Source organism: Ranitomeya variabilis, chromosome 4 (genome assembly GCF_051348905.1).
Source record: "Ranitomeya variabilis isolate aRanVar5 chromosome 4, aRanVar5.hap1, whole genome shotgun sequence".
In the NCBI taxonomy this organism is placed as follows: Eukaryota; Metazoa; Chordata; class Amphibia; order Anura; family Dendrobatidae; genus Ranitomeya; species Ranitomeya variabilis.
In genome coordinates, this window is record NC_135235.1 from 247,861,102 (window position 1) to 247,888,995 (window position 27,894).

The 27,894-nt window shown below is 53.4% G+C and overlaps 2 protein-coding genes across 3 annotated transcripts; both read left to right on the forward strand.

Moving 5' to 3' along the window:
• Window positions 1-5,047: 5,047 nt before the first annotated feature.
• Window positions 5,048-27,894, forward strand: NFRKB (nuclear factor related to kappaB binding protein). 2 transcript variants are annotated; one of them, XM_077249391.1, is made up of 26 exons: window positions 5,048-5,186; window positions 6,759-6,903; window positions 7,415-7,616; window positions 8,668-8,795; window positions 8,876-9,050; window positions 9,126-9,227; window positions 9,476-9,549; window positions 11,144-11,228; window positions 11,940-12,126; window positions 12,241-12,349; window positions 13,321-13,447; window positions 13,805-13,870; window positions 13,940-14,019; window positions 14,113-14,156; window positions 14,269-14,329; window positions 14,476-14,650; window positions 14,733-14,839; window positions 15,681-15,804; window positions 15,883-15,962; window positions 16,457-16,665; window positions 16,747-17,005; window positions 17,112-17,306; window positions 17,517-18,182; window positions 18,520-18,626; window positions 19,131-19,266; window positions 27,488-27,894. In XM_077249391.1, exons 2-26 carry the CDS (start codon window positions 6,769-6,771, stop codon window positions 27,602-27,604), a joined length of 3,750 nt encoding a protein of 1,249 aa, XP_077105506.1. In that variant the 5' UTR covers window positions 5,048-5,186; window positions 6,759-6,768; the 3' UTR covers window positions 27,605-27,894. The 2 variants fall into 2 exon arrangements, with proteins under 2 accessions (XP_077105506.1, XP_077105505.1); XM_077249390.1 differs by having other exon boundaries at window positions 8,876-9,227.
• LOC143764147 (uncharacterized) lies at window positions 23,083-24,829 on the forward strand. Its single transcript, XM_077249392.1, has 2 exons — window positions 23,083-24,250; window positions 24,425-24,829. Exons 1-2 carry the CDS (start codon window positions 23,167-23,169, stop codon window positions 24,685-24,687), a joined length of 1,347 nt encoding a protein of 448 aa, XP_077105507.1. The 5' UTR covers window positions 23,083-23,166; the 3' UTR covers window positions 24,688-24,829.

The following is a 27,894-nucleotide window of genomic DNA, read 5'->3' on the forward strand; positions in this document are numbered from 1 at the left end:
TCTCCTCCTGTATATACTATATACCTGTAGGTAATCTGCTCCTGTATATAGTATATACCTGTGTGTCATCTCCTCCTGTATATAGTATATACCTGTATGTCATCTCCTCCTGTATGTAGTATGTACCTGTATGTCATCTCCTCCTCTATATAGTATATACCTGTGTGTCATCTCTCCTGTATATAGTATATATCTGTGTGTCATCTCCTCCTGTATATAGCATATACCTGTGTGTCATCTCCCCTGTAAATAGTATATACCTGTGTGTCATCTCCTCCTGTATATAGTATATAACTGTATGTCATCTCCTCCTGTATTAGCCCTCGTTCACACGTTATTTGGTCAGTATTTTTACCTCAGTATTTGTAAGCTAAAATGGCAGCCTGATAAATCCCCAGCCAACAGTAAGCCCTCCCCCTGGCAGTATATATTAGCTCACACATACACATAATAGACTGGTCATGTGACTGACAGCTGCCGGATTCCTATATGGTACATTTGTTGCTCTTGTAGTTTGTCTGCTTATTAATCAGATTTTTATTTTTGAAGGATAATACCAGACTTGTGTGTGTTTTAGGGCGAGTTTCGTGTGTCAAGTTGTGTGTGTTGAGTTGCGTGTGGCGACATGCATGTAGGGACTTTTGTGAGATGAGTTTTGTGTGGCGACATGTGTGTAGCAACTTTTTGTGTGTCGAGTTGCATGTGACAGGTTAGTGTAGCAAGTTGTGTGCAGCAAGTTTTGCGCATGGCGAGTTTTGCGCGTGGCGAGTTTTATGTGTGGTGCCTTTTGAGTATGTGCAAGTTTTGTGTGAGGCAACTTTTGCATGTGTTGCAACTTTTGTGTATGTGGCAATTTTTCTGCGTGTGGCAATTTTTCTGCGTGTGCAAGTTTTGCGTGTGGCGAGTTTTCCATGAGGTGAGTTTTGCACGTGTGGCGAATTTTGCATGTGGAGATTTTTGCGCGTGGCGAGTTTTGAGCGGCGACTTTTGTGTTTCTACTTTTATGTGGTGAGGTTGGTGTATGTGTGGTGAAATGTGCGCTGAGGGTGGTATATGTGTTCGAGCACGTGGTAGTGTGTGGCGCATTTTGTGTGTGTGTTCATATCCCCGTGGTGGTGTGGTGATTATCCCATGTCGGGGCCCCACCTTAGCAACTGTACAGTATATACTCTTTGGCGCCATCACTCTCATTCTTTAAGTCCCTCTTGTTCACATCTGGCAGCTGTTAATTTGCCTCCAACACTTTTCCTTTCATATTTTCCCCATTATGTAGATAGGGGCAAAAATGTTTGGTGAATTGGAAAGCGCGGGGTTAAAATTTCACCTCACAACATAGCCTATGACGCTCTCGGGGTCCAGACGTGTGACTGTGCAAATTTTTGTGCCTGTAGCTGCGACGCCTCCAACACTTTTCCTTTCACTTTTTCCCCATTATGTAGATAGGGGCAAAATTGTTTGGTGAATTGGAAAGCGCGGGGTTAAAATTTCACCTCACAACATAGCCTATGACGCTCTCGGGGTCCAGACGTGTGACTGTGCAAAATTTTGTGGCTGTAGCTGCGACGGTTCAGATGCCAATCCCGGACATACATACATACATACATACATACACACACACACACACACATTCAGCTTTATATATTAGACTAGCTATTGAACCCGTTCTACGCCCGGGTGGCGAGCATTTATATTGGTATATGGTCACCATCCTGTCATGTGCTGCTCCATCCTGCGTCCCCATCCTGTCATGTGCTGCTCCATCCTGCGTCCCCATCCTGTCATGTGCTCCTCCATCCTGCGGCCCCATCCTGTCATGTGCTGCTCCATCCTGCGCCCCCATCCTGTCATGTGCTCCTCCATCCTGCGCCCCCATCCTGTCATGTGCTGCTCAATCCTTCGTCCCCATCCTGTCATGTGCTCCCATCCTGCGCCCCATCCTGTCATATGCTGCTCCATCCTACACCCCCATCCTGTCATGTGTGTGCCCCCATTCTGTCATGTGCTGCTCCCATCCTGTCATGTGCTGCTCCCATCCTGCGCCCCATCCTGTCATGTGCTCCCATCCTGCACCCCCATCCTGTCATGTGCTGCTCCCATCGTGCGCAATCATTCTGTCATGTGCTGCTCCCATCCCGCGCCCCCATTCTGCCTGTTCCTGTTTCCATTCTGCCATATGTTGCTCCCATCTTTCTCTCTCCGGCTCTACTGCCCGAGTGCGGCTGTGCTGAGTGCGGGCGGCTGTGCTGAGTGCGGGCGGCTGTGCTGAGTGCGGGCGGCTGTGCTGAGTGCGGGCGGCTGTGCTGACTGCGGGCGGCTGTGCTGACTGCGGGCGGCTGTGCTGACTGCGGGCGGCTGTGCTGACTGCGGGCGGCTGTGCGTGGCTCTGCTGAGTGCGGGCGGCTGTGCGTGGCTCTGCTGACTGCGGGCGGCTGTGCGTGGCTCTGCTGACTGCGGGCGGCTGTGCGTGGCTCTGCTGAGTGCGGGCGGCTGTGCGTGGCTCTGCTGAGTGCGGGCGGCTGTGCGTGGCTCTGCTGAGTGCGGGCGGCTGTGCGTGGCTCTGCTGAGTGCGGGCGGCTGTGCGTGGCTCTGCTGAGTGCGGGCGGCTGTGCGTGGCTCTGCTGAGTGCGGGCGGCTGTGCGTGGCTCTGCTGAGTGCGGGCGGCTGTGCGTGGCTCTGCTGAGTGCGGGCGGCTGTGCGTGGCTCTGCTGAGTGCGGGCGGCTGTGCGTGGCTCTGCTGAGTGCGGGCGGCTGTGCGTGGCTCTGCTGAGTGCGGGCGGCTGTGCGTGGCTCTGCTGAGTGCGGGCGGCTGTGCGTGGCTCTGCTGAGTGCGGGCGGCTGTGCGTGGCTCTGCTGAGTGCGGGCGGCTGTGCGTGGCTCTGCTGAGTGCGGGCGGCTGTGCGTGGCTCTGCTGAGTGCGGGCGGCTGTGCGTGGCTCTGCTGAGTGCGGGCGGCTGTGCGTGGCTCTGCTGAGTGCGGGCGGCTGTGCGTGGCTCTGCTGACTGCGGGCGGCTGTGCGTGGCTCTGCTGACTGCGGGCGGCTGTGCGTGGCTCTGCTGACTGCGGGCGGCTGTGCGTGGCTCTGCTGACTGCGGGCGGCTGTGCGTGGCTCTGCTGACTGCGGGCGGCTGTGCGTGGCTCTGCTGACTGCGGGCGGCTGTGCGTGGCTCTGCTGACTGCGGGCGGCTGTGCGTGGCTCTGCTGACTGCGGGCGGCTGTGCGTGGCTCTGCTGACTGCGGGGGGCTGTGCGTGGCTCTGCTGACTGCGGGCGGCTGTGCGTGGCTCTGCTGACTGCGGGCGGCTGTGCGTGGCTCTGCTGACTGCGGGCGGCTGTGCGTGGCTCTGCTGACTGCGGGCGGCTGTGCGTGGCTCTGCTGACTGCGGGCGGCTGTGCGTGGCTCTGCTGACTGCGGGGGGCTGTGCGTGGCTCTGCTGACTGCGGGGGGCTGTGCGTGGCTCTGCTGACTGCGGGGGGCTGTGCGTGGCTCTGCTGACTGCGGGGGGCTGTGCGTGGCTCTGCTGACTGCGGGCGGCTGTGCGTGGCTCTGCTGGAGGCCTGAGCAGGCGGGGACACCGGCGCGCTGTGGGGGTCAGGTGCCGGGGTCGCCGCTAGCTCAGGCCCCCGGCACTTGCTATATTTACCTGTCCTCCCGTTCCACTGCTGCGCGCCGGTCTGTCTTCCGGGTCCTGTCCTCTGGCTGTGACTGTTCAGTCAGAGGGCGGCGCGCATTAAGCGCGTCATCGTGCCCTCTGAACTGAACGTCTCAGGCAGAGGATGTGGAGGACGGAGGCTCGCGCGCAGCGGTGGAACGGAGAACAGGTAACTATACTCACCCTCCTGGCTCCGTGGCTCGTCCCCGCTTCTCCGTTGGAGATCGCGGTGTGCGTTCAGTGCTTACGCATACCACGATCTCCTGGGAGCGTCACTCTGTGGGGTCCAGACTGCGCCGGCGCTTGCGCTTGCGCAGTCTATAAAGGCTTCGGACAGAGTGACGCTCCCAGCGTTATATTATAGATATACACCTGACAGGAGCCCACACATTCTGATACCGTCAATGATATATATATATACCTGATAGGAGCCCATACATTCTGATATCATCACTTATATATACCTGACAGGAGCCCGTACAGTCTATATCTACAATAATATATGCCTGACAGGAGCCCGTACAGTCTATATCTACAATAATATATACCTGACAGGAGCCCATACAGTCTATATCTACAATAATATATACCTGACAGGAGCCCGTACAGTCTATATCTACAATAATATATACCTGACAGGAGCCCATACAGTCTGTATATACAATAATATATACCTGACAGGAGCCCGCACAGTCTATATCTACAGTAATATATACCTGACAGGAGCCTGTACAGTCTGTATATACAATAATATATACCTGACAGGAGCCCGTACAGTCTATATCTACAATAATATATACCTGACAGGAGCCCGTACAGTCTGTATCTACAATAATATATACCTGACAGGAGCCCGTACAGTCTGTATCTACAATAATATATACCTGACAGGAGCCCGTACAGTCTATATCTACAATAATATATACCTGACAGGAGCCCGTACAGTCTATATCTACAATAATATATACCTGACAGGAGCCCGTACAGTCTGTATCTACAATAATATATACCTGACAGGAGCCCGTACAGTCTATATCTACAATAATATATACCTGACAGGAGCCCGTACAGTCTATATCTACAATAATATATACCAGGAAGGAGCCCATACACTCTAGCATCTTCAGTAATGAGCCGGCTAGAGTGTATGGGCTGCAGTCAGGCACCTGGAAGGAGCCCATACACTCTAGCATCTTCAGTAGTGAGCCGGCTAGAGTGTATGGGCTGCAGTCAGGGAACCAGGAAGGAGCCCATACACTCTAGCATCTTCACAGTGAGCCGGCTAGAGTGTATGGGCTGCAGTCAGGACCTGGAAGGAGCCCATACACTCTAGGCTCAACCCTTCCCACACAGCAACGGTTACTTCCGGGTAGCTGCCCTGCATCCTGGTACCGGAAGTGTTACCCACGTGTGGTTGTTTGCTTCCGGCGGGTCATATCCGGCAAGGAAAGCGGAAGCCGGTACCGGGCAGGATGTTCCCGACAGTGAAAGGACGAAGTGGACAGAGCAGAGGGATGAACGTCACCGATAACAGGAGGTGAGAGGCCGGGGAGACCCGAGTTATAGTCCCCGAGACAGAGGAGAGGAGAGGTCTCCCAGGTGAGGAGGGAGAGGAGAGGTCTCTGAGATGAGGAGGGAGAGGAGAGGTCTCTGAGGAGAGGAGAGGTCTCCGAGGTGAGGAGGGAGAGGAGAGGTCTCCGAGGTGAGGAGGGAGAGGAGAGGTCTCCGAGGTGAGGAGGGAGAGGAGAGGTCTCCCAGGTGAGGAGGGAGAGGAGAGTTCTCCCAGGTGAGGAGGGAGAGGAGAGGTCTCCCAGGTGAGGAGAGGTCTCCCAGGTGAGGAGGGAGAGGACAGATCTCCGAGGTGAGGAGGGAGAGGAGAGGTCTCCCAGGTGAGGAGGGAGAGGACAGATCTCCGAGGTGAGGAGGGAGAGGAGAGGTCTCCCAGGTGAGGAGGGAGAGGAGAGGTCTCCGAGGTGAGGAGGGAGAGGAGAGGTCTCCGAGGTGAGGAGGGAGAGGAGAGGTCTCCGAGGTGAGGAGGGAGAGGAGAGGTCTCCGAGGTGAGGAGGGAGAGGAGAGGTCTCCGAGGTGAGGAGGGAGAGGAGAGGTCTCCCAGGTGAGGAGGGAGAGGAGAGGTCTCCCAGGTGAGGAGGGAGAGGAGAGGTCTCCCAGGTGAGGAGGGAGAGGAGAGGTCTCCCAGGTGAGGAGGGAGAGGAGAGGTCTCCCAGGTGAGGAGGGAGAGGAGAGGTCTCCCAGGTGAGGAGGGAGAGGAGAGGTCTCCCAGGTGAGGAGGGAGAGGAGAGGTCTCCCAGGTGAGGAGAGGTCTCCCAGGTGAGGAGAGGTCTCCCAGGTGAGGAGAGGTCTCCCAGGTGAGGAGAGGTCTCCCAGGTGAGGAGAGGTCTCCCAGGTGAGGAGGGAGAGGACAGATCTCCGAGGTGAGGAGGGAGAGGAGAGGTCTCCCAGGTGAGGAGGGAGAGGACAGATCTCCGAGGTGAGGAGGGAGAGGAGAGGTCTCCGAGGAGAGGAGGGAGAGGAGAGGTCTCCCAGGTGAGGAGGGAGAGGACAGATCTCCGAGGTGAGGAGGGAGAGGAGAGGTCTCCCAGGTGAGGAGGGAGAGGAGAGGTCTCCCAGGTGAGGAGGGAGAGGAGAGGTCTCCCAGGTGAGGAGGGAGAGGAGAGGTCTCCCAGGTGAGGAGGGAGAGGAGAGGTCTCCCAGGTGAGGAGGGAGAGGAGAGGTCTCCCAGGTGAGGAGGGAGAGGAGAGGTCTCCCAGGTGAGGAGGGAGAGGAGAGGTCTCCCAGGTGAGGAGGGAGAGGAGAGGTCTCCCAGGTGAGGAGAGGTCTCCCAGGTGAGGAGGGAGAGGAGAGGTCTCCGAGGTGAGGAGGGAGAGGAGAGGTCTCCCAGGTGAGGAGAGGTCTCCGAGGTGAGGAGGGAGAGGAGAGGTCTCCGAGGTGAGGAGGGAGAGGAGAGGTCTCCCAGGTGAGGAGGGAGAGGAGAGGTCTCCCAGGTGAGGAGGGAGAGGAGAGGTCTCCCAGGTGAGGAGGGAGAGGAGAGGTCTCTGAGGTGAGGAGCAGGGCTGTGTGTGCTTCCTCCCATTTACTTTCCTTCCCCCAGTTGAGCAGACATGGATTCCCTGGAGGCGATGCTGACCGATCCTTTGGAGCTTGGGCCGTGCCTGGACAGCAGTGGGACGGGGATCCTGGAGCCGTGCCTGCTGGGAGGGACGAGGGTCAGTCTTCCTGAAGACCTGCTGGAGGATGTAAGCACTATATATGTATATCACCCTGAGGAGTATATACCAGCTATCAGCCCCCACTACTACGACCTCCAGCAGTGTGATTGTGATTGACTTTGAGCCTCTTTCCTATTGTACAGACCTCTTCTTGCTGTCAGTGTATTGGAACAATAATTCTCTCCGCTTCTCATTCCATCCCACAGTTGAGGGTTCGTTACATTGTATCCAGGGTAGATGATGTTGTGCGTGTAGGTGAAATGTTCGAGGTTGCTGTGTGCGCACTGTAGGCGAACCCTCCGCTGTGAGAAGTCATTGCTCCGGAGGTGTGCCATTGGGTGACTCCGCAGGAGTGCTGCAGTACACGTGACGGCAGTGGGGCATCTTCAGTCCCCCAGCAGACCCTGGGCCCTGTGTGCTTCGTGCTTATCTCTGCTATGATGAATAACTCCCGGAGAGGCTCTTGTCTGATGCTGGGGGGATTGTGTCTCCAGGTGATTGCTCTTTGATCGCTGGTTTCCCACTTCTCTCCTTCCAGCCGGAGCTCTTCTTTGATGTGGTCAGCATGGACACGTGGCACAATGTCTTGTCGGACTCGCAGCGGGAGCATCTGCGCCAGTTTCTTCCATCCTTCCCAGAGAACAACTCGCAGCAGCAGGAGCAGGCGCTGCAGACCCTCTTCAGGGGCGAGAACGTGCGCTTTGGGAATCCTCTGCACACTGCCCAGAGGCTCTTCAGGGGTGAGTTCAGCTCCGCAGCACAATAAATGCAGATCATTGTAGAATGGCAGCACTCCGCCTTGCTGAGTGTCCAATTACTCTGTTTCCCAGAACTGGGAGAGTGCTCCGGGGGAGGGGTCCGGCACAGGGAGGGTGCTCCTGGGGGAGGGGGTCCGGCACAGGGAGGGTGCTCCTGGGGGGGAGGGGGTCCGGCACAGGGAGGATGCTCCTGGGGGGAGGGGGTCCGGCACAGGGAGGGTGCTCTGGGGGGAGGGGGTCCGGCACAGGGAGGAGGGTGCTCTGGGGGGAGGGGGTCCGGCACAGGGAGGAGGGTGCTCTGGGGGGAGGGGGTCCGGCACAGGGAGGAGGGTGCTCTGGGGGGAGGGGGTCCGACACAGGGAGGATGCTCCTGGGGGGAGGGGGTCCGGCACAGGGAGGGTGCTCTGGGGGGAGGGGGTCCGGCACAGGGAGGAGGGTGCTCTGGGGGGAGGGGGTCCGACACAGGGAGGATGCTCCTGGGGGGAGGGGGTCCGGCACAGGGAGGGTGCTCTGGGGGAGGGGGTCTGGCACAGGGAGGGTGCTCCGGGGGGAGGGGTCCGGCACAGGGAGGGTGCTCTGGGGGGAGGGGGTCCGGCACAGGGAGGGTGCTCTGGGGAATGGTCCGGGACAGGGAGGGTGCTCTGGGGGAGGGGGTCCGGCACAGGGAGGGTGCTCTGGGGGAGGGGGTCCGGCACAGGGAGGGTGCTCCTGGGGGGAGGGGGTCCGGCACAGGGAGGGTGCTCTGGGGGAGAGGGTCCGGCACAGGGAGGGGTGCTTTGGGGGAGAGGGTCCGGCACAGGGAGGGTGGTCCTGGGGGAGAGGGTCCGGCACAGGGAGGGTGCTCCTGGGGGAGGGGGTCCGGCACAGGGAGGGTGCTCCGGGGGAGGGGGTCCGGCACAGGGAGGGTGCTCCGGGGGAGGGGGTCCGGCACAGGGAGGGTGCTCTGGGGGAGGGGGTCCGGCACAGGGAGGGTGCTCTGGGGGGTCCTGCACTTGTCTTATTCAAACCTTCTCATTGTTTTCCTCCCTGTCAGACGGTCACCTGAACCCGGAGGTGGTGAAGTATCGGCAGCTGTGTCTGAAGTCCCAGTACAAGCGATACCTGACGTCTCAGCAGCAGTATTTCCACAACCTGCTAAAGCAAATTCTGGCGTCCAGGAAGGTAATGGTTTTCCCGCTGCAGTGGTGTCGGGTTGGGGCCTCGCCCTCTCTGCATGGGTCACCCCTGTCTATTGTTTTTAGGAACTTCTAGATACTTCAAGGAAGAAAGGTCCAGACCTGGTGATGAAGAGGAAGCCGGGCTCCCTGCGAAACTCTCCTGAGGAGAGAGAGAGGCGAGCGCAGCGGCGGTACCTGAAGATCCTGCGGGAGGTGAAGGAGGAGTGCGGAGACACCAACTTGTCCACTGAGGAGGAAGGTGCGGATCTAGAGCAGCGGCCGTGTGTCCGGCGCTCCCCCGCACATGTAATGAAGCTTTTCCCTTTCTGCTTAGATCTGAGCTCCTGGTCTCCGCAGTCTCCCACCCAGACCCCCGGAGCTGCTGTTCCTCTTCGCTCAGTGCCTACACTATCCACCCAGGACATGACGACGGCAGGTGAGTGCTGCCCAAACATCGTCGTGTTCCCATCTAGGAATCTGCAAGGTGTTGTTCCTTTTAAAGTGTATTTCATCCTTCACTGCATTTTATTCACAAAAACAAATTTGTCTGTAGTCTCGTTCCCTGGGGCGTTCCGGTGTAGACTCCATGTTCCACGAGACCCCCTGAGCCCCATGATTGGCTGCTGCGCCGTCATGGTGTCATCAGGAACATCCCCTCTAATCTCCCTATCTCTTCTATTGAAGATAAGGCTGAGTTGTCGGAGCGCGACCTGAAGCTGCTGCTGCGGAAACACCGGGAGAAGCGGAAGCACCAGCCGGTAAGTAATGCGGGGTCCTGGATGAAAGTGACACTCCATCCCCCAGACTCCTATATTCGGTGCAGCCCCCCCAGAATCCTATATTCGGTGCAGCCCCCCCCCAGTCTCTTGTATTCAGTGCAGCCCCCCCAGACTCCTATATTCAGTGCAGCGCCCCCCAGACTCCTAAATTCGGTGCAGGCCCCCCCCCCCCCCCAGACTCCTATATGCGGTGCAGGGCCCCCCCCCCCCCCCCCCAGACTCCTATATGCGGTGCAGGGCCCCCCCCCCAGACTCCTAAATTCGGTGCAGGCCCCCCCCCCCCAGACTCCTATATGCGGTGCAGGGCCCCCGGACTCCTATATCCGGTGCAGACCCCCAAGACTCCTATATTCTGTGCAGGCCCCCCAGACTGCTGTATACAGTGCAGGCCCCCCCCCCCAGACTCCTATATTCTGTGCAGGCCCCCCAGACTCCTATATGCGATGCAGGCCCCACCCCCCAGACTCCTATATTCGGTGCAGGCCCCCCAGACTCCTATATCCCCCCAGACTCCTATATTCCGTGCAGGCCCCCCAGACTCCTATATGCGGTGCGGGCCCCCCTCCCCCCAGACTCCTATATTCGGTGCAGGCCCCCCCCAGACTCCTATATTCGGTGCAGGCCCCCCCAGACTCCTATATTCGGTGCAGGCTTCCCTCCCCAGACTCCTATATTCGGTGCAGGCCCCCCCCAGACTCCTATATTCGGTGCAGGCCCCCCCAGACTCCTATATTCGGTGCAGGCCCCCCCAGACTCCTATATTCGGTGCAGGCCCCCCAGACTCCTATATTCGGTGCAGCACCCCCCCCCCCCCCCCCAGACTCCTATATTCGGTGCAGCCCCCCCCCCAGACTCCTATATTCGGTGCAGCCCCCCCCCCAGACTCCTATATTCGGTGCAGGCCCCCCCCCCCCCAGACTCCTATATTTGGTGCAGCCCCCCCCCCCAGACACCTATATGCGGTGCAGGCCCCCCAGACACCTATATGTGGTGCAGGCCCCCCTGCTCAGTGGACGGACATTTTCTCTTTTCTGACTGCTGTCAGTGGACGGACATTTTCTCTTCTCTGACTGTGCTCAGTGGACGGACATTTTCTCTTTTCTGACTGTGCTCAGTGGACGGACATTTTCTCTTTTCTGACTGCTCTCAGTGGAAGGACGTTTTCTCTTTGACTGCTCTCAGTGGACGGACATTTTCTCTTCTCTGACTGCTCTCAGTGGACGGACATTTTCTCTTCTCTGACTGCGCTCAGTGGACGGACATTTTCTCTTCTCTGACTGCGCTCAGTGGACGGACATTTTCTTTTTTCTGACTCGCACCCTGTGCGTATTGTTCGGTGAAGGTCAGCAGACATCTTGAGGACAGTAATGAGAAGCACCCCCGATAATAGAATTCATAGTGATGTGACTTGCCCAGTCCTCATCCCTGGCCCCCGCACAGGCAGCTCTACACGACATCCACTAGATGGGGCTGAAAGGGGGGATTTCTAGGCCAGTCATAGGGCCCCCAGTAGATTGTTGGGGCCCCCACCACCTGTGATCGTTCATTGTATATCCACCCGTTTATGATGCAGGATCATCCGGATCTTATGACGGACGACGTGACAATGAATGACATCATGACTCGGGTTAATGCCGGCAGGAAAAACTCTCTGGCAGGTAACAGACGGCATATCAAATCACAATTTAGTGGTGTCCTCAGCCTAAGATCCCTCCAGGATCAGTAATGTAATGTATGTACACAGTGACTGCACCAGCAGAATAGTGAGTGCAGCTCTGGGGTATAATACAGGAAGTAACTCAAGATCAGTAATGTAATGTATGTACACAGTGACTGCACCAGTAGAATAGTGAGTGCAGCTCTGGGGTATAATACAGGAAGTAACTCAGGATCAGTAATGCAATGTATGTACACAGTGGCTGCACCAGCAGAATAGTGAGTGCAGCTCGAGTATAATACAGGATGTAACTCAGGATCAGTAATGTAATGTATGTACACAGTGACTGCACCAGCAGAATAGTGAGTGCAGCTCTGGAGTATAATACAGGATGTAACTCAGGATCAGTAATGTAATGTATGTGCACAGTGACTGTACCAGCAGAATAATGAGTGCAGCACTGGGGTATAATACAGGGTGTCTCAGGATCAGTAATGTAATGTATGTACACAGTGACTGCACCAGCAGAATAGTGAGTGCAGCTCTAGGGTATAATACAGGATATAACTCTGGATCAGTAATGTATGTACACAGGGACTGCACCAGCAGAATAGTGAGTGCAGCTCTGGGGTATAATACAGGAGGTATCTTAGCATTACTTTGTTCCTGTGATGTCCGTGTTTTGTTCTGATCTTAGTTTGTGGTTTTTCAGCGCTCTTTGATTTGGCCAATATGAAGATAAGAGTAAAAGACCGAGATGAAAGGAAAAAAAAGAAGATGAAACCTATAAAGACGGAGCTGGATGATTACCCTGATGCGGGTGAAGGAACGGACATGATGCCGGCGCTGCTGCCCAGTGACTCCTCTGTCCCCGTCCCCCTGACTGCAGTGAAGGAAGAGTGAGTCCCGTCCTTGTAGCTGCAGATTTGTGTGTTTCCGGCCGCTTTTTTTCGGACACTGATGACGGCTACTGCAATTCTCGTCTTTACTGTGTCTCCACTTGTCTTCTACAGACCCATGGATGACGTGAAGCCGCCATTACTGTTCAATGAGATCTCTGCCTGCTTCTTCACCCTATTATTGGATATTCTGATGGTGGAGGGCCCCTGCAGTCTCATGTTGGTAAGCAGCGGACATGACACTTCAGTCAGATTATCTTCTATTACAAGTCAGACCTTTCACTTGTGGGGGCGCTGTGGAGTCACATTACAGCCCTGGGTATGCTTTTTCTGCCTGTAGCTTCATTCTTATATATAAATCATTAGTAGTGATGAGCAAATATACTCGTTACTCGAGATTTCCCAGTATGCTTGGGGGTCCTCCGAGTACTTTTTTGTGCTCGGAGATTTAGTTTTCATCGCGGCAGCTGAATGATTTACAGCTACTAGCCAGGCTGAGTACATGTGGGGGTTGCCTGGTTGCTAGGGAATCCACACATGTACTCAGGCTGGCTAACAGATATAAATCATTCAGCTGCCGCGATGAAAACTAAATCTCCGAGCACTAACAAATATTCGGAGGACCCCCGAGCATGCTGGGAAATCTTGAGTAACGAGTATATTCGGCCATCACTAATCATTAGGACTTTTTGGGGTATTTGCACACTATCAGTAATTCGGGTTCGTCCCTGCGTACTTGTGCAACGTCCAACCCACAGCGTTCAGATGTTACAGCAGAGTGGATGGGGTCTCCAGAAATATGCAGCGCATTTTTCCAGACTGCAGCATGTCCATTTATCTTGCTCAGTCTCTGCCATATAAATGTCACCCGTACCATGTATTGGACGCGGTGATTCCGCACGGTTCAGTGATCACAGAGGAGTCACCTGCACTCAATAGCCGGCAGCGGACGTGTGCTGCGTCCAAAGTGCTGCCGATTCCTGACCGTGTGCACCGACCCTCAGGGTTTTAGCTGCTGAAGGTAAAAACAAATGTCTCGTTCAGTGACAGGGAGCAGAGACTTTGAAACTGAAGAGAGATTAATAATGAGAAAGCATCATAGGGCTGCTGAGGTTTTCAATACGGTTCTTAAGCTTTGTGGACTGCAGCGCCCCCAGATGCAGGAGATGATGATGATGATGATTTGTTTTACAGTTGGAGGAGAAGGTGTCGCAGTGGCAGTCTTCGCCCGCCAGCACCCTGAACAGCTGGTTCTCTGCTGTCCCGAACTGGTGCGACTTGGTGCATTCAGCTCTCGTGTATCTCGGTGCGGACAGTAAAGGTGAGTGCGGGGGCCGGGGGATATGTGATAATTAGAGATGAGGGTCAGGGCTTATTTGGCAAGTTATAGCTCTTACCGAATAAGCTGCAGAGGGAACCCGGCTTCCTGGAGCGCGCCGGCTGATCCGCGCCGCAGCTGCATGTGTCCGGCTGTGTCACAGCACATGTATGGATGGCCTGTTTGTTGGACTCTCCGTGTGTTGTGCTTGTCACAGAGTCGTGACACATGCAGCTGCGGCACCGAACAGCTGATCAGCCGGCGCGTGGCCCGATCAAATTCGCTCATCTCTAGTGATAATCTGTGGCTGCTGAGAACAGAGGAAATGTTTAGTAACGATTCCTTGTTTCCTCTCCTCAGGGACATTATCTGGTTTCATTCCATATGTGGAATTAAAGGAGAAAACCCAGCAGTGGCGATGTCTCGGTGAGTCCCTGGCGCCTCCTCTCTCCTGTGGCGGTGAGTGGAGCTCTGACTTTCTCGGTGTTTGTTTAGGACCCCCCGGTGACTCTGAGAAGGAGCTCGTGGCTTTGTTCCACCTCTGGCTGGAGACGAAGGATCATATATTGTCTAAGGTGAGATCTGCGAGGGGGAGGATGTTAGTAGAGATTGTGGCCCCGTGGAACGTCTCACATTCTGATATTCTGTGGCTTTGATGTCTTCTCCAGGAGAATGATGATCTTGCCGACATCGCAATGCCGATCCCCAGAGTGTAAGTAACGGGGTCACGGCTTATGACAGGGCATGGGCTCCGCATGTGGGTTGGGGGCCGCAGCCCACGGCAGCAATGTTTTGTATGTTATTCTCTGGTCTTGATGTTGTAGGAGGACGGATTACATTGTGCGCCCCAGTTCTGGGGATGAGAAGCGGATCTTCCAGGAGCAGGTGAGACTTCATAATACGTCGGCCCTCGCTGCATCCGCCTCATCACTTTGTCCTCCGGCTCTGTGTACATTGGATGTTCCTTCTTGTTTTACTCCCCTCTGTTGCTGTTGTCTAGTTAACGCTTTCTTTATTTGCCCCTTTCTCAGGAGCGTCACCGTTATCTCCAACCCCACAGGGCCTTCACGTTCCGCCTGCACGGCTTCGAATCGGTTGTGGGTCCAGTGAAGGGCGTATTTGACAAGGAGACATCACTGAACAAAGCGCGAGAGCATTCCCTGCTGCGCTCTGACCGGCCGGCGTACGTCACCATTCTTTCTCTTGGTGAGCGGCAGTGATGGCGGCGTCATGAGGAGGTGTTTTCGGTAGCGACGGTCTGTGTGTTACCGCTTCTACTTTCCACCAGTGCGAGATGCAGCTGCTCGACTCCCGAATGGAGAAGGGACACGTGCGGAAATCTGCGAGCTGCTTAAAGACTCCCAGTTCCTCGCGCCAGATGTGACCAGCGCGCAGGTGAGTTGGGTGCAGCCATTACTGGAGAACCTGCTGACGGGAGGTGACGGGGATCGTACATGGAGCGCGGGGGCAGATCTTCAGGCTGGATGTAGATAAGATGGTGGGTGAGGAGTTCAGGGGTCGTCAGTGGTCACTGTCTGCGCCTTAGCACGGATCTCGTGACTTGCAGACGCCTGACGTCACACTTCTCAGATTTCTTTAATCCCTGCTGTAAGGTTCTGTGTGAGGGACGAGGGAGACTCCATTTTGGATTTATCACTTCAGGCCCGATAGATTATCCAGAGATCTCCCTCCATTCCTGAAATGGCCCCCCTGCCCTTGGAATAAGTACACAATTCCCAAAGACCAGAACTTTACCATTTGGCCAGAGAATTAGAGGCCACGTGTTAATGAAGGCAGAGAGGAGCAGAGCTAGGACCCCCTGCTGTCCTGTGTGCAAGGCGGCCCACATCAAGGGACGGAGCGTCAGCGACATCTAGAGATGAATGAGAGGGTACCATGCATCTCAGGGTGAAGTCCGATATACCACCAGAACCCTGGGAGCCCCCCGCACGCACCTTGTGTCTCATATTTCTCTAGCAGTCCCGGATACCGCACTATTGAGACTGGCCCTCCAGAACCTCTTAGCCGCCCCAAGATTGCACTCTCACGACTACTTATCCTAGGAGCAGTTCCCTGACTGACCTGAGTGTAAGGGGGCTCCAGAGAGCTGTGTGTAAGCTCCGTCATAGACTGGTGATGGCTGTAGCTCTGGCTCCCTGTCTCTCATGTTTTCCTTACATTCTGGGTGCGGTCACTTTCCCCGTCCGATCATCTTGCCCCTCGGCTTCGTTATCAGGTTAACACTGTGGTGAGCGGAGCCCTGGATCGGCTGCACTACGAGAAGGATCCCTGCGTGAAATACGACATTGGCCGCAAGCTCTGGATCTACCTCCACCGAGACCGCAGCGAGGAAGAGTTTGGTAAGGCTTTTACCCCGAGCTTTCTGCAGAAGTCCTCCAGTGCTGTCCCATCCTACACGCTCATGTTTAATCTTGCAGAGAGGATCCACCAGGCTCAGGCGGCCGCGGCCAAAGCCAAGAAAGCGCTGCAGCAGAAGCCGAAGACTCCGTCCAAGATCGTACGTAGCGGAGCCGAATATTAGATCTGTGTCCCCGAGCCTCGCAAATGGCGCCCCATGGTCCTGTGAAGACAGTGATGAGCTGAATTAGAAATCCCATCACTGCAGTCCTGTCAGGCCCTCGGCCCGTCGCCCAGGAGCCCGCTGCCCGTCGCCTTTCTATCTTACTATTTCCCACAGCGGAGCGTTTTATATAACAGTATCCAGTCTTCTGTGAGACAAACATCCCAACTCCAGACTGATACATTGTAACAAACCATCAGAATAGATCTTTCTTTTGTGTGTCGCTCCGGCTGTTGTGTGAGTACAACTCCCAGTGTGTTAGGCCATGCTGGAAGTTGTAGTTTTACACTGTGTGGATGGCGTTTCAGTAACAAATGGATGTGACGTGGCGTTGATGTAGGAGGCGTCACGTGTGACCCTGAACCGTCGTCTCTGGCGCCGGCTCCGTGTACAGACGAGTTCATACAGCGACATTTGCTTTGTTTTTTCAGAAGTCAATCAGCAAGGAGTTTTCGTTGAAGAGCGGTGGTACCCCAGACCCGCTGAGCCTGGGTGAGTGCAGCATGCCCCCGACCCCTGGGACCCCCAGCACTCCCACGACCCCAGCTCTTCCAACAACACCAATGTCCCCAACTACATCTGCAGCCGTCAGCAAAATCCTTAGCAGCGGCGTCGCAGAGCCCCCGAAACTTAATCCGAGGTAAGACCCTGCAGACCTCCAGGTGGCCGATAGCTCCCATGTTGGGTTTGATTGTAGGTAATGGTGTCCTGTCTCCTGCAGCGTTCTCCTGGTGTCTTCTCCTACCATCCCTCAGCTCAGCACATTACTGACCCCTCCGGTGACCAGCCAGATGACCACCGTGACTCCAGGACCTGTAAGGACGTCCACCGCCCCAGCTATCCCCCAAATGCGAATTGTGACGGCCCCCGCTCCAGTCACCCCTGCGCCGCCATCGGCCGCTGTATCGCAGCCACTCTCCCCAGCAGTTTCTCACATCAGATTGCCGGTCACATCCTCGACCACCAAGGGGATCCCGCAGGTGAGTTAGAGCCGGGCTGGGGCCGGTCTGCCCACCACGTGACAGGGGGCCGGCCCCCCGCCCACAGGTACTGCCGCCATTCTTAGTACTGTCTCTTTAAATGTAGGTAGTGACAATGCCAGTGAAGACGCCGCTGGCTGCTGCTGCCCCTCGTCCGGGGGTCTCGCTGACGACTCGTGCAGGGATGGTGGTGACTACTTTGCCCTCTTCTACGGTCGTCTCCTCCAAGCCGGTGGTCAGTTCTGTAGCGACCGCTCCAACCATCCTGCAGAGCATCACCGGCCAAAGCATCCTGAAGCAGGTAACGAAGGGGCCCTGCTCCGGTGTGGGGATATTATAGGCTCCAGGCAAGGCGTTGCTGCCCTCGTGCGGTTACTCTCAGCTCTGGGTGTCCCCGCGCCAGCAGCACTCGCAGTGCGCTACCTGTAACATCCGTCTGCTGCAGTAATGGTACTGGGTGCGATCGACAATAAATGGGCTCATAGTGGTTATTCCTTCTCTTCACCACCAGGTGGCGATGTCTGGGCAACTTGGCATGAAATCCCAGCCAGCCTCCAGTCTTCCTCTGCCCACCACCAATCTGCGGATACAGGGCAAGGACGTGCTGCGTCTTCCTCCGTCGTCCATCACCACCGATGCAAAGGGTCAGACTATTTTACGCATCACACCGGACATGATGGCCACATTGGCCAAGTCCCAAGTTACCGCCGTAAAGTTGTCGCAAGAACTTTTTTCTGCCTCCCCTGCATCTAGCAACAGCAAAAGCCTTCTCCACATGACACCGAACTCGTCCTCCCCGTCCCCTCCAGCTCCTGCGACTGTCAAAGTCACCCCCGAGGTTAAGGTCGTGGAGGCCAGTAGTTCTGGGTTTAGACTAATGCCAGCGCTGGGGATGTCGGTAGCCGATCACAAGACCAAATCCACCACCTGTGCGGACAGTAAACCTGCCACCACCATACGGATCGTGCAAGGACTCGTCCCCCCTAAGGCTGCAGCCCCTCAGAGCATTAGTGTAACTGCTAAGCCGCTGCCTGTGGTGTCCTCCACCGTGGTCAGCCCTGTTCACACCGCTCCAACCGTCAGCCTGACGCCCGTGACCAGCGCTGGAAATAAACCTCTGAGCGGAGTCCCTGTGGGAGCCGCCGTACGGCAGATTCCGGTCACAGCAACTCAGCAGGTGAGATCTTTCATCCGGGGTCACTGGACCCTAATAGGACCCTGTGTTGTGGCGCGGGGGCCAGAATGCCCACCATTGCAAGGATTCACCAAGCTCATTAATGGCTGATTTGCAAAGTGAGGTATGAAATGGCCGGAGTTGCAGCGATGGCATTCTGGATTCTGGGAAAGCTGGCTGACAACAGGAAGCTTTGATGGCAGATGTAAAGATTACTCGGCCATTATTTGGCAGGTGACAGGTCCTTGGCCACTTGCAGACAAGGACTCGTCCGTTTTCACACAGGACGGTGCAGCTCGTTTCATCCAGTTCCTGTTTTTACATTTTTCTCTTTTTTAAGGGAAAGCTCCCGGCGAGGATCACAGTGCCGCTGTCCGTGCTCAGTCAGCCCATGAAGGGGAAGAGCGTTGTGACCGCGCCGATTATCAAAGGCAACTTGGGAGCAAAGTAAGTGTCGTCCGCCGTGAGTCACCGGTGATGTCCATGAAACCCTGCCACCATAGAACGGTCAGTGTGATCAGATCTAGTAATACTCGGCCAGAACTGCCGCCTGGTGGTCTCGTACAGTGGCAATCCCCGGCCTCGGTGGTCTTGTATGTTACGTGCTGAGCTTATGGCTGAGGCCAGTGATTGGCTCCTGTGGGGGCATGGGATGTCATAGGTGTAGGGAAGGAAACAAAGAATTGCAGGGACCACCAGAGCGTCGGTGCTAGAAATACTGGGGATTCAGCAGCTGCGGGCTTAGAGCTTTTTCGTCACTTTCTGCTTTTGGTCATCATTAGTGTTTTATTCTAGATAACCCCTTTAATTTGGACTGTCCCATGAGCAGAATGCCGCCGGTGCTGCCGCTGATCTCGTGCTGTGTGGTTGGCGGGGGGCGAGCGGAGGATTACATGATGGCGCTATAGATCAGCAGGGGGGAGAGGTTCTCATCTGTGCGTTTCTCCGTAGTATCAGCGGTCTGGGGCGGAATATCATCCTGACCACCGTGCCAGCGGGGACCAAGCTCATCGCCGGAAACAAACCTGTCAGTTTCCTGACCACTCAGCAACTGCAGCAGCTGCAGCAGCAGGGACAGGCCACGCAGGTAAGAGGGTCACTGGAGCCATTGGCCACTGTGGGGTGGACGGGTGTGTTATGTTTCCACGTCATTAGAAAGCAGTCAGGATCCATGATGTAGACCGCGCCTCTATCCCTGGAGAAACGGCTGGAGGGTCTCCGTGACGTCCACCATGCCCGACGGGTAGTGCCACCTCCCAGCCACCAGGGGTCACCGCAGCAGCAGCTTGTGATGTTCTCTGCCTTCTTTTTATAAGGAGCCTGATCGCAAGAAAAAGCATCTCCCTGTAGCAGGGACCTCAGGAGCGCGGCGCCAGGGGCCGACGAGGTTATGTTCTCCCGGCAGCAGGGACATCAGGAGCGCAGCGCCAGGGGTCAACGAGGTTATGTTCTCCCTACAGCAGGGACCTCAGGAGTACGGCACCAGGGGCTGACGAGGTTATGTTCTCCCTACAGCAGGGACCTCAGGAGCGCGGCACCAGGGGCCGCTGAGGTTATGTTCTCCCTGCAGTAGGGACCTCAGGAGCGCGGCTCCAGGGGCCGCTGAGATTATGTTCTCCCTGCAGCAGGGACCTCAGGAGCTGACGAGGTTAGGTTCTCCCTGCAGCAGAGACCTCAGGAGCGCAGCACCAGGGGCTGACAAGGTTATGCTCTCCCTGCCAGTCACCGGTGTGTTAGCGAACAGTCGGCATTCAGTGCAGGGTGAGCATGACGTGATCACTCCCCCGCAGCGCCCGATCGTGGGCCCGCGCAGCACACAGGGGAGTGATGACCGTGCGATCAGCGTATAGCGTCACAGCCCCGATCTCTGGCAGAGGACGTATGTGTGATCAGTATGTAGCTGCGGATTACCACGGTGTAGGTCAATTTCTTTCCCTCGTGCTGAGTAGTTAGATTTACAGTACAGACCAAAAGTTTGGACACACCTTCTCATTTAAAGATTTTTCTGTATTTTCACGACTATGAAAATTGTACATTCACACTGAAGGCATCAAAACTATGAATTAACACATGTGGAATTACATACTTAACAAAAAAGTGAAATTATGTGTTATATTCTAGGTTCTTCAAAGTAGCCACCTTTTGCTTTGATGACTGCTTTGCACACTCTTGGCATTCTCTTGATGAGCTTCAAGAGGTAGTCACCGGGAATGGTCTTCCAACAATCTTGAAGGAGTTCCCAGAGATGTTTAGCACTTGTTGGCCCTTTTGCCTTCACTCTGCGGTCCAGCTGACCCCAAACCATCTCGATTGGGTTCAGGTCTGGTGACTGTGGAGGCCAAGTCATCTGGCGTAGCACCCCATCACTCTCCTTCTTGGTCAAGTAGCCCTTACACAGCCTGGAGGTGTGTTTGGGGTCATTGTCCTGTTGAAAAATAAATGATGATCCAACTAAACGCAAACCAGATGGAATAGCATGCCACTGCAAGATGCTGTGGTAGCCATGCTGGTTCAGTTTGCCTTCAATTTTGAATAAATCCCCAACAGTGTCACCAGCAAAGCACCCCCACACCATCACACCTCCTCCTCCATGCTTCACGGTGGGAGCCAGGCATGTAGAGTCCATCCGTTCACCTTTTCTGCATTGCACAAAGACACGGTGGTTGGAACCAAAGATCTCAAATTTAGACTCATCAGACCAAAGCACAGATTTCCACTGGTCTAATGTCCATTCCTTGTGTTCTTTAGTCCAAACAAGTCTCTTCTGCTTGTTGCCTGTCCTTAGCTGTGGTTTCCTAGCAGCTATTTTACCATGAAGGCCTGCTGCACAAAGTCTCCTCTTAACAGTTGTTGTAGAGATGTGTCTGCTGCTAGAACTCTGTGTGACATTGACCTGGTCTCTAATCTGAGCTGCTGTTAACCTGCGATTTCTGAATCTGGTGACTTGGATAAACTTATTCTCAGAAGCAGAGGTGACTCTTGGTCTTCCTTTCCTGGGGCGGTCCTCATGTGAGCCAGTTTCTTTGTAGTGCTTGATGGTTTTTGTCACTGCACTTGGGGACACTTTCAAAGTTTTCCCAATTTTTCGGACTGACTGACCTTCATTTACAGTAATGATGGCCACTCGTTTTCTTTACTTAGAAATTGTATTATGGCAAGAAAAAAGCAACTAACAGTCTATTCAGTAGGACTATCAGCTGTGCATCCACCAGACTTCTGCACAACACAACTGATGGTCCCAACCCCATTTATAAGGCAAGAAATCCCACTTATTAAACCTGACAGGGCACACCTGTGAAGTGAAAACCATTCCCGGTGACTACCTCTTGAAGCTCATCAAGAGTATGCCAAGAGTGTGCAAAGCAGTCATCAAAGCAAAAGGTGGCTACTATGAAGAACCTAGAATATAAGACATATTTTACCCTTCGCCACGACAGCACCCCACATGAGAGAGAGGGATCCGCCCATAGTAACAGGAAACCTACAGAATAAAAGGAGGCGGTCCCCTCTCCTCCTCAGTTTGGGTTTCCTGTTCCTATAGGAATCCCTGCTTACCTACAGAAGAGGATCCTTGGGCCATGCACCCGCCTGCGTCGGTCTCTGAGGGAACGGCAGGGGCTGCGGTTCCAGAAGCAGCGGCGGGGGAGCCCCTGCGTGCAGCCTCCCCCCTCGTCTGGTCAGCCACCATGGTCCGGGTCCGGTCACCGCTGGTCCGCCCGGCTCCATGAGGACGCGCGCGCTCAGCGGCCGGCTTAATATCCACAGCCGCCGCATGGTGAGGAGGGGCGGCACGTCTAACCCGGAAGTCGCCTGAGCACTTCTGGGTTAGGTCCGGGGAGGTAGGAGATTCGGCGCCAAATTTAAAAATGCAGCGCTAGCATCGGCCGGTGTGTGAGTATGGCTTCACCGGCTGACGAAGCGCACTTACCTGCAACAGAGCAGCGTTCTCCCAGCAAGGAGACAAGCGCCAGGAGCAGCACTAAGAGTGGTGGTCAGCCTCCGGACAAACGATCTACCACCAAACAGAGAGATCACTTGTCAAAAAATCCGCCTCCAGAACCGGTACCTGACGGCTTCACTGGGTGAGTTTTTAAAAAAGCCTCTTCCTATATGCTGATATATGTTCCTCCTGTATCCCCTTCCTCTAGACTAAAGGTACCTTCACACTAAACGATATCGCTAGCGATCCGTGATGTTGCAGCGTCCTGGATAGCGATATCGTTGTGTTTGACACGCAGCAGCGATCAGGATCCTGCTGTGACATCGTTGGTCGGAGAAGAAAGTCCAGAACTTTATTTCGTCGCTGGATCTCCCGCTGACATCGCTTGATCGGTGTGTGTGACCCCGATCCAGCGATGTCTTCACTGGTAACCAGGGTAAACATCGGGTTACTAAGCGCAGGGCCGCGCTTAGTAACCCGATGTTTACCCTGGTTACCAGCGTAAACGTAAAAAAAAAAAACACATACTCACATTCCGGTGCCCGGCTTCCGCTTCCCTGCACTCCTCCTGCATCCTGTGTAAGTGCCGGCCGTAAAGCAGAGCGGTGACGTCACCGCTCTGCTCTGTGGGAGATGCCGGAGATGTTCGGCGCTGACACAGGATGCAGGAGGAGTGCAGGGAAGCGGACGCCGGGCACCGGAATGTGAGTATGTGGTTTTTTTTTTACATTTACGCTGGTAACCAGGGTAAACATCGGTTTACTAAGCGTGGCCCTGCGCTTAGTAACCCGATGTTTACCCTGGTTACCAGGGGACTTCGGCATCGTTGGTCGCTGGAGAGCCGTCTGTGTGACAGCTCTCCAGCGACCACACAGCGACTAAACAGCGACGCTGCAGCGATCGGCATAGTTGTCTGTATCGCTGCAGCGTCGCTTAGTGTGAAGGTACCTTAAGAAAAGGACACACAAGTCCAAGCACAAGGAATGTGCCTTATGTACGCAGCCCCTTCTGGATTCTTATACCAAAAGGTTATGCTCAGAATGCATCATGCTAACCGTACGGCAGGAGAATATAATGACTCCGTCTGACGTTAGAGCCATAATCCGGGAAGAAATGCAGGGGTTGGCGCATACAAGTAACACCAGTACCCGCCAACCAAGCAGGTCCCAATCTCCAGCAAGCTCAGAATCAGACGTTGTACATAGATCCTCAGACGAATCTGAATCTCAGCCGAGTTCATCTGAGAATGAAGGGGGGCTTTGTCTACCTAACAGCAGTGTAGACAGCCTAGTAAAATCTGTCAGAAGCACGATGGGGTGCCCAGATGAGAAGGGGAGAAAGTCAGCTCAAGACATTATGTTTGCGGGGTTAGTACAGAAAAAACATAGATCCTTCCCCGTCATACCCACGATTAAAGAGCTAATTAAAAAAGAATGGGATAAGCAGAATACAAGAGGATTTCTACCATCATCCTCTAAGAGACGCTATCCCTTCAGTGATGAGGAACTGAATTCTTGGTCAAAGGTGCCAAAAGTTGATGCTGCAGTTGCTTCAACTTCCAAACAATCGGTCTTGCCAGTTGAAGATTCGGGGGTCCTAACTGACCCGTTAGACCGTAAAGCAGAAGCCTTACTTAAAAGATCATGGGAGGCTAACACGGGGGCATTCAGGCCAGCTATCTCTAGTACCTGCACCGCAAGGTCGCTACTAGTGTGGATGGAACAGTTGGAGGAACAAATTAGAGGTAGAACTTCGAGAGAGTCAATCCTACCAAAAATCCCTCTAATAAAAGAAGCGATAGCATTCCTGGCAGATGCCTCTGTGGATTCGCTACGCCTAGCAGCCAGATCAGCCGGCCTATTGAACACAGCCCGGCGAGCACTCTGGTTAAAAAACTGGAAAGGGGACGCACAGGCAAGAGCAAAACTTTGTGCGATCCCCTGCCAGGGTGAGTTCCTTTTTGGGAAAACATTGGATGAGCTCTTAAATAAAGCGGGAGAACGAAAGAAGGGCTTCCCTAACCAATATCTTCCATCTTACAGGAGAGCCTTCAGAAGATGCCCCTTTACCAGAAGCAAACTGTTTGAGACTCAAAGGGAGCTCTGGGAGACAAAGGATCCAAAACAAAAAGGTGCTCTGTTTAGCGGATCCTATAATACAAAGCGTAGCAAGTACCGCTGACCATGAAGTAGGCGGCAGATTAAGATTTTTCTTTTCTAAATGGAAACAAATAACATCTAGCCATTGGATTCTGGACATTATTCAATGTAAGATGCGATTATCTAATACGATCTTGTCCCTACAGGAGTTGGGTTGGATCATCAACTTCGAAAAGTCCAGGCTGAATCCAGAGACAGTTCAAATATTTCTAGGAATCCAGCTAGACTCCGTAAGTCAGAAAAGCTTCCTACCGCATTCAAAAAAAGTGACTATTCAATCAGAGGTGTCAGAGGCAATGGAAAGCCCACACATGACACTAAGGAAGGCTATGTCCTTACTGGGATCATTATCCTCATGTATTCCAGCTGTGCCGTGGGCTCAATTTCATACCCGCCAATTACAGTATGAAGTATTGTCAGTCCAGGGGAAAAAAGGACATCTGGAAAGTAAACTATTTCCAGAGATGTCATAGAATCCCTATCCTGGTGGCTAGATATGGAACACCTTTCAAAGGGTGTACCATGGATAATGGACCCTTCTAAGATAATTACCACCGATGCCAGCCCTATGGGGTGGGGTGCACATATGGAGAATGATCTGGCCCAAGATACCTGGGATCAGGCAGAATTAACATGTTCTTCCAATTGGAAAGAATTAAGAGCGGTAGAATATGCCTTAAATCATTTTCTTCCACAGATTCAAGGAGCCCATGTAAGGGTTTTCTAGGACAATTCCACCACAGTGGCATATGTAAACCGTCAAGGTGGTACACGGTCAGGAAGTCTGATGACCATAGCAGCAGACATCTTCCAACTATCAGAGTCTCATCTTGCATCCTTAACAGCCTTACACATCAGAGGTGTAGAAAACACCAAAGCAGACTACCTCAGTCGAAACATGCTACGCCAGGGGGAATGGACCTTAAACAGAACCATATTCAAAATGATAACAAGAGCATGGGGTATACCTCAAATAGATCTGTTTGCCACAAGAGACAACAGACAGGTAAAAAGGTTCGCTTCCCTGAACTTCATGGATCATCCAGACATGTTGGACTCCCATCACCACCCTTGGAAGTTCAGACTGGCATACGCCTTTCCTCCGATGTCTCTGATTCCACTAGTGATCAGGAAAATCAGGAGGGAACAAGCAAGAGTAATCCTCATTGCACCTTTTTGGCCAAAGAGTCCATGGTTCTCTTGCCTCCAGAACATGTGTCTATGCGATCCATGGATTCTTCCATCAGACAAGGAACTACTGTTCCAGGGCCCCTTTTTCCACCCGCAAGTAAAAGGGCTTCACTTGACGGCGTGGAATTTGAGAGGCAATTAAGTTCAAGCGGGTTTTCAGTGGAACTAGTAAACACCCTGTTACCAAGTAGGAAAATAAATACCACCCTAATATATAGTAGGGTATGGAATAAATTCTTAAACTTTTATACAGTACCGTTCACTAAGCAAGTTCCGGTAATACCTATTCTAGAGTTCCTACAAAAAGGTAGAGAATTAGGATTATCGGTAAACACCTTTAAGAGTTCAAGTCTCAGCGTTAGGAGCCCTATATGGATGCAATATAGCAGCCAATAGGTGGGTCTCCAGATTTATAAAGTCTTGTAAACTAAGTAATCCGGTCCATATTCCCCGTCTACCTCCGTGGGATTTAAATTTAGTACTAGAGACCTTAACTGGCTCCCCATTTGAGCCACTAGATTCCATACCTCTAAATGTCCTAACATATAAAGTAGCCCTACTGGTAGCCCTAACCTCAGCTAGAAGGGTTAGCGACATCCAGGCCCTGTCAGTAGACCCACCTTTCTTACTAGTATTTCAAGATCGGATAGTCCTAAAACCAGATCCCTCATACCTCTCTAAGGTGGCATCCACCTATCACAGATCACAGGAAATATTTCTCCCTTCCTTTTTTTATTCCCCTGTAACTCCAGAACAACATAAGTTTCACACCTTAGATGTCAGAAGAGCCATCCTGACCTATATAGAAAGGTCTCAGACATGGAGGCAGAGTAGGGCTCTGTTTATCTCCTTTCAGGGCCACAAGAAAGGACATGGGGTCACAAGAGCTACCATATCTCGGTGGATCAGAGAAGCTATCTGCTTGGCCTATACATCAAAGGGCGAAATTCCTCCAGTGGGTATAAAAGCACATTCAACACGAGCCATGGCTTCCTCCTGGGCGGAACAAGCAGATGTACCAATCCATTTAATATGTAAGGCCGCAACCTGGTCTACACCTTTTACAACCATTATAGACTCGATCTATCTACATCTTCTGATCTGACCTTTGGTAGAGCTGTTCTTAGTACGGTAATCCCACCCAAATAATGACTCTCTGAAAATCTCTCATGTGGGGTGCTGTCGTGGCGAAGGGTAAAAAGCCGGATTACTTACCAGTAATGCTCTAATGAGTCCACGACAGCACCCATTTACTACCCTCCCTAATTATGCACAGTTCTTTCTTTTAAGCTCACAAATAATGGTTGTATAGAGTTTAAGACATTTATGTTGCTGAATAAGAATTAATACTAAAGCTTTTTGCGGTTCCCTTTTTATACTCTGTAAACTAAACTGAGGAGGAGAAGGGGACGGCCTCCTTTTATTCTGTAGGTTTCCTGTTCCTATGGGCGGATCCCTCTCTCTCATGTGGGGTGCTGTCGTGGACTCATTAAAAGAGCATTACCGGTAAGTAATCCGGCTTTTTCAGTTGTTTCACACTTTTTTGTTAAGTATATAATTCCACATGTGTTAATTCATAGTTTTGATGCCTTCAGTGTGAATGTACAATTTTCATAGTCATGAAAATACAGAAAAATCTTTAAATGAGAAGGTGTGTCCAAACTGTTGGTCTGTACTGTATGTCATAAATGAATCTACAATTTAGTTTCCAGAATGACTGCATCTTTTCCTCTTGTCGGGCGTCTGACGTTGGAGCGGGTGGATGCAGGTTGTGCGTTTCGCACCGTCCTATATGAGACTTTCCACCTGTGCAAAAGTGAGGAGAAAACTGAGCAATGAGCGGCTGCCGGCCGCTTCCAGAACGCTGGTTTTCCGAAACCTCTACAAAATACCCAAGAGGCAGTGTTATAAAAATACCGACTTCTGGGGGTCCGATGTATGATTAGTGGGTTTGGGCTGCTTCTTCCAATCTATTATTTTTGTGTGTAATGTGGAAACGCTTTCCTTCTCTTTGCTAGGTGCGCATTCAGACTGTCCCTGCGACACATCTTCAACCGTCCTCCTCCGCCACATCCAAGGCTGTATCCACTGTTGTAGTAACCACCACCCCTCCCCCAAAACCAGAGCCTCAGTGACTGGGGCCCATTGGGATAAGAGCCGGTGCAGCCGTCATGTGCTCTCCAGCGGACAGGACCCGTCCAGGGCGCGAGCGAACGTTGGTGCTGTGGGCACAGACCGTGCGGCCTCCTGCCAGAGCAGCAGTGGACGGAGAATGGTGCGGTGCTCAGGACTTGCACAGATTCTGCTGGACGCAGACTACGTCTATGGACTTATGTTTTATGCTGTAACAGCAAATGGTGAAAAAAAACTAATATATATTTACCTTTTGCTTGTAAATGTAAAATATATTTAAGGTTCAAGAGAA

What these genes read in the sequence shown, in the direction of transcription:
- NFRKB (XM_077249390.1), top strand. Translation starts at nt 6,769, where the DNA reads ATGGATTCCCTGGAGGCGATGCTGACCGATCCTTTGGAGCTTGGGCCG. An exon ending in CAGATGTGACCAGCGCGCAG is followed by an intron (nt 14,840 to 15,680) that starts GTGAGTTGGGTG and finishes CTTCGTTATCAG; the next exon opens with GTTAACACTGTGGTGAGCGG. An exon ending in AGCAGGGACAGGCCACGCAG is followed by an intron (nt 19,267 to 27,487) that starts GTAAGAGGGTCA and finishes TCTCTTTGCTAG; the next exon opens with GTGCGCATTCAGACTGTCCC.
- LOC143764147 (XM_077249392.1), top strand. Translation starts at nt 23,167, where the DNA reads ATGCTAACCGTACGGCAGGAGAATATAATGACTCCGTCTGACGTTAGA. An exon ending in AAAGGATCCAAAACAAAAAG is followed by an intron (nt 24,251 to 24,424) that starts GTGCTCTGTTTA and finishes TTGTCCCTACAG; the next exon opens with GAGTTGGGTTGGATCATCAA.